The sequence below is a fragment of the Symsagittifera roscoffensis genome, chromosome 2 (genome assembly GCF_963678635.1).
Source record: "Symsagittifera roscoffensis chromosome 2, txSymRosc1.1, whole genome shotgun sequence".
In the NCBI taxonomy this organism is placed as follows: domain Eukaryota; kingdom Metazoa; phylum Xenacoelomorpha; order Acoela; family Convolutidae; genus Symsagittifera; species Symsagittifera roscoffensis.
In genome coordinates this window covers 4,552,658-4,560,171 of record NC_087063.1, presented here as the reverse complement: position 1 = coordinate 4,560,171, position 7,514 = coordinate 4,552,658, and the positions used below count along the sequence as shown (strand labels likewise).

The 7,514-nt window shown below is 35.3% G+C and overlaps 1 protein-coding gene across 1 annotated transcript in view; it reads right to left on the bottom strand.

Annotated features, from left to right (window-relative positions):
- LOC134839661 (cathepsin L-like) overlaps positions 1-7,217 on the bottom strand; it is a 10,209-nt gene extending 2,992 nt beyond the window's left edge. Inside the window, exons 1-2 of the mRNA XM_063855283.1 lie at positions 7,081-7,217; positions 6,731-6,821 (exon numbers count right to left, since the gene is read on the bottom strand). Of these exons, the coding sequence (XP_063711353.1) occupies positions 6,731-6,821; positions 7,081-7,217 (228 nt within the window). The remainder of the gene's footprint in view (positions 1-6,730; positions 6,822-7,080) is intronic.
- Positions 7,218-7,514: the final 297 nt, after the last annotated feature.

Sequence of the window (7,514 nt, the reverse complement as noted above, 5' to 3'; positions counted from 1 at the left end):
GGAAAGAGAAAGAGAGTTAGAGAGAGAGGAGATAGAGAGGAGAGAGGAGAGAGATAGAGAGGAAAGAGAAAGAGAGTTAGAGAGAGAGGAGATAGAGAGGTGTGTGTGAGAGAGAGAGAGAGAGAGAGAGATAGAGAGAGAGTGAGAGAGAGAGGGGAGAGAGAGAGAAAAAAGGGATAGCAGGGAGAGAGAGAGAGAGAGAGAGAGAGTAGAGAGAGCAGTTGTTACTTTCCGCGATTTTGCCGTCTTGCAAATTTACGATGAATAGAACGGATGGAAAAAAGTAACTCCTCATTGTCTAATTTCGTTTCTATTTATGCCAGTTATATTTTCAGTCTGAAAACCCAATTTTTAATTCTCAAACTCCCAGACTACTATTCCCTCTTGCACCCTATAGCTTCGGGTGATTTGGAGGTCCAGTTACAAAAATCATTACAAAAATTGTTTTCAGTTTCAGTTTTGATGAAGCCATTCCTTTTCTTGTTCTAAATACACAAAAACCTATAAGCCGTATACTCAAAATTGTTACATCATGAATCCATCAAAAGCACCTAAAAAACATTTGCGCAAGCGAGTCTCGCCGGTATGCCTAAAGAGGCAATTGCGGTTGACAATAAGATTACGATCCAATATTACACAACTGATTTAAATTATATGGACAAAAAAACTGGAACAACAAATCGCATTTTCTCAACTGTTTTGAGTTTTGATAAAAATGATCAAAAAAACAGTTGCTCCAAATTTATTTAGAAAAAAATCTGGTGTATTTGTTTTTGTAAACTCGCCCACAAAAAAACGTATAATTTTGGCCGCATTTATTGGATAAAAAATTACAAAAAAATTATTTAAGAATCTGCCTCTTATGTAGTTTAACAATAAATATAATGGGCGTGATCACAAAAATTGTGCGAAACGAATAAAAAATAATAATTTAAATAAAACTTGGCACTTTATATCGAAAAAAAACTTCTAGAAGAATATACCCCTTTTACACGTTGTTGGGCTACCAAAAAGATTCACTTTTATACAGGCTTTTAAGCAATTGACCCGGTAGTTTCTGTGTAATCTTTGATAAACCAAATGCAGCAAGCAATTCGTTAGCCAATTTCGGAAAATAAATTGCAGAATAATTTTTTGGATTAAATTCCTAACAAAAAAGATAGTTTTTTATCATTTTTTGTTTAATTTTATTACAATTCGAGCATAACGCGTATTAGGTCGCAAATTCACTAATTTCGTCTAAGTAATTCAAACTGCTTTGCATTGAAAAAGGAGATTTGATCAGCGAACTTTTGAACCGTTCCATTAAAGGATCAAGGTAACCTATTTACCCAACATCATAAAATAAAACTTTTGAAACATACTTTTGATATAAATGAAACCCAAGAAAAACTGCAGTCGCAACAACAAAAAAGTTTGATTTTTCTCTTCTAACAACGAGCAATGAGCAATTACAAATCAATTAGATTTGAACCTAGAAATGTATTGAATAAAGATTGAAATTAATCTGGCTTTTCATTGAGATTTCAGAAAAATATTGTAGATAGTTGAGGATTTTTTAAAATTCAAGCTTAGCTTTTTTAATAGTCATAACTTTTATTCTCTACTATTTGTGATTGATTGGTCAATTCTTCCATGTTCGAAAAAATAAAAAGAATCGAAACAAGCCCAATTTTGCTTAAAATTTTGAAAAGTATGTCCAATACAGTCGAAGGCTATCCGATTTTGGTTAATAAAATCTGAAAATATGTTGCAATTTTAGTCGAGCACAGAGAAAAACTAGATTGAACACTAGCTAAACAGTTCGAGCACAGTCAAAACCTATCTCGACCGCAGTATAATATAGGCCGGGCACAGACAAAAAAATTGAAAATTGTCAATTTTTGTCAAGCACAATGGAATGGTAGAACGATTTATTGGTCGATCACATCATATAACACACTATTCCAGTCTATATGTGTGAATGATGCGCAGTTAGCTCAACCAGAATGCGTGCTGATCTTTTTATGAACACCACAAGGAGGCGGTCATTTTGCCAAAATCAAATAATTGGTCCCAGAATACCAAGCTGAAAAAAGCAACATAGATCCGATATGAATTTAACGCCAAACTGGTTAAGTTTGAGGAATATATATTTAAAAACTAAGTCAAATCCATTGTTTCTGTTTCAATTGTGTTTCAGATTTGTAAAAGCATTTCTTGATTCTGGTGCTACATATGTGCCAGTAAGCCAAAAAACGAGAATTGGATACTTTAATTTTAGAAATTTAGGTCGTAAATTTTTGAAATGAAAAACAATCGAAGTATTTTTTTTATAATACTTTTCAAATTTAATTAGAATATCGTTAAATTCAGCATAGTGTTAACTTCTGTGTTGATAGTAGTTTTGTGCTTAAACTCTTTTTACAGCATACTGTTCTGGGTGGTGACCATTTTTTGTAGTTAACCCAAAACATTGCTTTTGGCACAGTGCCAGGCCTTCTCGTGACGGTCTTGTATAGAAAACAAATATGCTGGTCTTTAAGCATATAAATAATATAACTGCCCATAATTAACACATTTGCATTACAGTTTTTCGTAAATTGGACCTGCGTTTTCAATATGCCGAAAGAAACCGACAAACAAAACTGTTATAGAATATTTAACTTTGCTCGCTTCAGGTCGATTCTGCGTTCGACTGAAGATGATTTCCGGCTGCGTATTTCCAGCCACAAAACTGCACCTACTCGGGATTTTGAAAGTCGGAAGAACTATAAGCTATAAGCTTGCATAAATTGAAGGTGATTTGAGCGCTTTGAAGAGAACTAAGAACTGTTCCTTAAGAATGATTTCTTTTTCTAGAGGTTGTGAAATGTCAAATGCGACTTGAGAGAATTGTTCAGAAGTTTCGACAAGGGAATCTTGGGAATAGGTGTTGGCCAATTTTTTTCGTAAACTCAATAGATAAACTCAAAAACGGCCGCAGCAAATTGTGTTAGCGTGACAATTGCAAACTATAAATTGGCATTCAAAGTTTTAAGGGGCGATTGCAAAATCATCACTCAATTCTTTTGTACTCTATTTGACAAGGGAATTTGATGGAAAGTTTTGTAAGAATTTTAGATGATTTATCATTCTAAGAAAAGATTTTGGGGAGAAACAGCAGCGGAAACAACAATCAGGTATTTTAGTCCCTGCCCAGAGTTGATCCCGACACCTAGATTGGAAGTCACGCATTTAGTATATGCGCAATGGATCATTGCGGCTAACAACCTTCACCCGGCCGTTGTTTTTTCGAGATTTTTTGCTGATTCAACATTGAGAGACTCTTAATTATCTCGTGCATTTTTCCAGCAGAATTGAAAAGTGCATCAGCTTTCTCACCGGAGTCTTAGCAATTGTCTGTTGATTTAAGAATTTTTTCAATGATTGTGGGTCTGCTTCAATTTTCATTGATTGATTGTACTGTTCTCGCTCAGGCAATTTTTTTGAAGTAGTCAATTTGATTAGCTGTCAAAGTTGCATTCAAACATCAAAATAACATATCTTTGCGTGTCGTTTGCGTGTCTGACAATTGTGTCCACAAACAAAATCGTCCGAAAGACAGAAAAACACAAAGACAAATCATTCCTTGACACTTTTGTCACTAATTCACTAATTGACGACATTGAATAGGTGACACACTTGTCAGTTCACTAGGGTAATCACTTTTTTCTGCAAGGTCTCAGCTACTAAAAAACATAAGTTGCAGCTGCGAAATATTGTTTGGACACAGATGACAGAAAATTCAGCTTTTTGAACCAACGTGTCTGAGACAGAATCGTCCAAGGCACTAGTGTCTATGCACTCTATGGTTGTTGAGTGTCTTGGTTAATTTAATCGGACAGAACTTGAGTTTCAATTTTTCTGTAGAAAAATAACACTAATGTCTCTCATGCAAAAGTTGAGCGTATGATTTTTCTTTGAAAAATGTATTGAAAAAGGATTGCCACATCTCTTGAAGCTAGTGCAGATTCATTCAAAAATTTTCATTCAACAGTTGGAAATTTTGTTGCAGCAGCCAGAAGAACAGTTCCACCATGCTATGTGCGCAATAAGCAGAATTGGCTAAAATCATATTTTTCTTTATGTTCATAGGCATTTGGCGCTCTTCGGTATCGTAATTTTTTTGTCTCTCTTTAAACTAGGGCATATTCATACAGAAATTTTTGTTCAACAGTTGCAAGTTTTGTTTCAGCAGCCAGAAGAACAGTTCCAGCATGCTATGTAAGCAATACGCAGAATTGGATAAAATAATTTTTTTTCCTTATGTTCATAGGCATTCGGCGCTCTTTGCTATCGTAATTTTTTTCGCAGAAACGCTTGATTCAGGGCCTTCATGATGCCTCAAGTTTCAAGAAATGGCAAAAAACTGTAATTGCCAATAAATGATTTCAGAGTAGCTGCTTTGTTATGCCTTCCAGTTTAAAATTAAAAAATTATTTCGATAAAGAAATGAGGGTCGAAGTAATAGTTATGCTGGAAAATGACATCCGGTGATCCGCGGCGAAAGTGTAAAAATAAAAAGCAGTTATCACCAAAACTCCCAACTAACAAATGACATTTTTTTCTGATGGATAACAATACTTTTCAATGATTTCAATTGGTGAGTGACAGTTTTTAAGTTCACTTCTAAAAAATTATAAGAGTTTGATTTTTGAGGCACAGGCAATTTTTTTTGCAAAATATTAGGAAAAAGCGGTTCTAAGATTTTTCTCAAACTGATTTGTCAAATCAAAATAACTTAGGCACTCTTTGGAAACATTTCAGTACAAAAATTGCAGGTCAATTTTAATACGTAAATATTTGTGATGAAATGCATGGTTTTACTTTTTGATTAGTTGACAACCAAATGCTCGAAAAACAAAATGCTCTAACTAGTTGTCAACCAAATGCTCGAAAAACAAGTTTTTTAGCATTTAAAATATCTTCTGACGAGTAGTTCAGTTAATGTAATAAATAATCTTTTACAAACAAGCAGGGTCGAAATGGGGGATGAAATCGCTCCTTCATTTAGGAAGCTAGGTCTTTCTAAAAATCATAATTTTAGAGCTGTGGAGCTTTGTTTGGACACAAATGACAGAAAATTCTATCTATTTTGTTGGGACAGATTTGTCAGAGTCGCAAGTGTCTATGCACTCTATGATTCTTGAGCGTCAGGGATAACTTTGATCATACAGATCTTTCTTTGCAGAAAACTAACACTAATCTCTCTCATGCAAAAGTTGAACGTATGATTTTTCTTTAGAAAATGTATTGTAAAAATGATTGCCATCTCTCTTTAAAGTAGTACATATTCATAAAGAAATTTCCATTCAACAATTGCAAATTTTGTTACAGCAACCGGAAAAACAGTGCGAACATGCTATGTTCGCAATAGGTAGAATTGGTTTGAAACATATTTCAACAGGCTCACTTTTTCTTCATAGGCGTTCTATATTATCGTAACGTTTTCGCAGATGATTTAGCCTTCAATATGCTACAAGTTGTTAAGTTTCATAGAAGATTGACTTCAGAGTTGATGCTTTGTTATGCCCTCCAGTTTCAGTTTGAAAAATCATTTCAATAAAGAAACGAGGGTAAAAGTAGTAGTTATGCTGGAAAAGGATATCCCGTGATCCGCGGCAAAAGTTTAAAGAAAACGAACAAATATCATCAAACTGCTAATTAACTGACGAGGTTTTTTTCTGACGGAAACCTTTAGTTTATTGACTTCAGCAGGCGAGTGACCATTCTTAGCTTCACATCTAAAACAATTTTTTTGGCACCGGCAGTTTTTTTTGCTAACTATCAGGAAATAGTGGATCTAAAATTTTCTCACACTGATTTAAAAAAAAATTGTCGATCCTTTTTTAGATAGACCATATTCATTTTTTGAAGTCGCCCAGAAAACTGTAAAAACTGTATCTTGTCAAAATAGCCGCAATCAAATTTTTGGAAAACTATGTTTTTTATCATTCTTTGGAATCATTTTGCCAAAAAAATTGCTAGTCAAAATTATTATCGAAGCATTCGTAATGTATTGCGCTGTTTTTATTTGTTGATTTGTTGACAACCAAATGCTCGAAAAAAAATTTTGTCAATTAAAACCAATTTTTATGAGTAATTTGTAATTTAATTGATGTAACTCATTAATGGCATTTTGGAAAACATCATTACCAAATAGCAGGGTTGGGTTTGGGGGGAAAGTTGCTCCCGCCTTTAGAAACCTAACCCCCTTGCCAACTAAAGGATCCCCCTCTGGTAATATTTTACGACGCCTTTTTCACCCCGCAGACACTTTGCCCCTTCCTGAATAAAAACCCCTGAAAAAAATAGATTCTTGTTTACCTAACAAAGTATTTGTGTAAGCTAATCATTTAGGTAAGTTTGTTGTACTGGCCTGGAATTCAAATGAAATCGTCCGACCTTGATAATCACCAGTTTTTGTGCAAAATGCATAATGTGATTGCGGTTCTGCGTCTCCTGGCCTAAAGGAAAATAAACAGTTATCACTATTATCTTCTTTTATGATCTAGACTAAGGAAAATCAAATAAAGTTCCAGACAATTTGTAAGCCTCAGTGGTTCCAAAAACCATCAAACAATTCAGGCAGGATCAATATTTCTCAATATTGCTGTGAGACACCCCGTTCAAGAACATTCTGCATCCAGTCTTGCCGTTTAGAAATCACTAGGCACATGCACATGAAAACATGAAAGAAAAAATTTACGGTGTAAATATATATTTTCTTTTTTCGAAGTTGTATGTCAGCTACAGGGCGCACAGACAATTCGGTCAAAGACAATTCAACCAATTTGAAACTCAGACAATTCAGCCACAAATATACAGACAATTCAGCCTGAGACAATTCAGCCAGTTTTACAAAACGCTAGTTCGAAAGAAAAAAATCAGAAGTGGGGTGATTTCTCGGTTCAAGGTCGCCGCGTCGCGGCGATAACCGGCTCTAAGTTTCGTATAGAGTCCTACCCTCTGTTGGCAAGCCCGCAACACGTTGGCGCGACTGCGGCGGTCACTATTATTGGCTGAATTGTCTTTGACCGAATTGTCTTGTCCGCATACTTTTGGCTGAATTGTTTGAACTTCAAATCGGCTGAATTGTCTTTGGCCGAACTGTCTGGACGCGGAGGTACAGTGTGTTTTTTCAAGTTTTGCAGGAAATTTGCAAAAAGTATGCCGTGTCCTTTACTAAATTCCATGTCTAAGGTCACCACCTCAAGTAATTTTAACTCCCCGCAATTAAAGAGAGGGGGGTGTCAATCATTAACCCACTCCCCAAATTCTACCAATGAATAGGGGGGGGGGGTACGGGAGTGAATGGCAATTAAGCTTAACTGGGGAGGGGGGTAATCTAAACAGAGGGGGGTGGAACGTGGGAGGGGAGGGTTAAAGCAAACGGAGGGAACACCGTTCAAACCACAATATATATTATATTAAAAAATATATATAAATTTCAACGTGAAATGAAACATTTTACGAAACGTTTTACGTAGGAA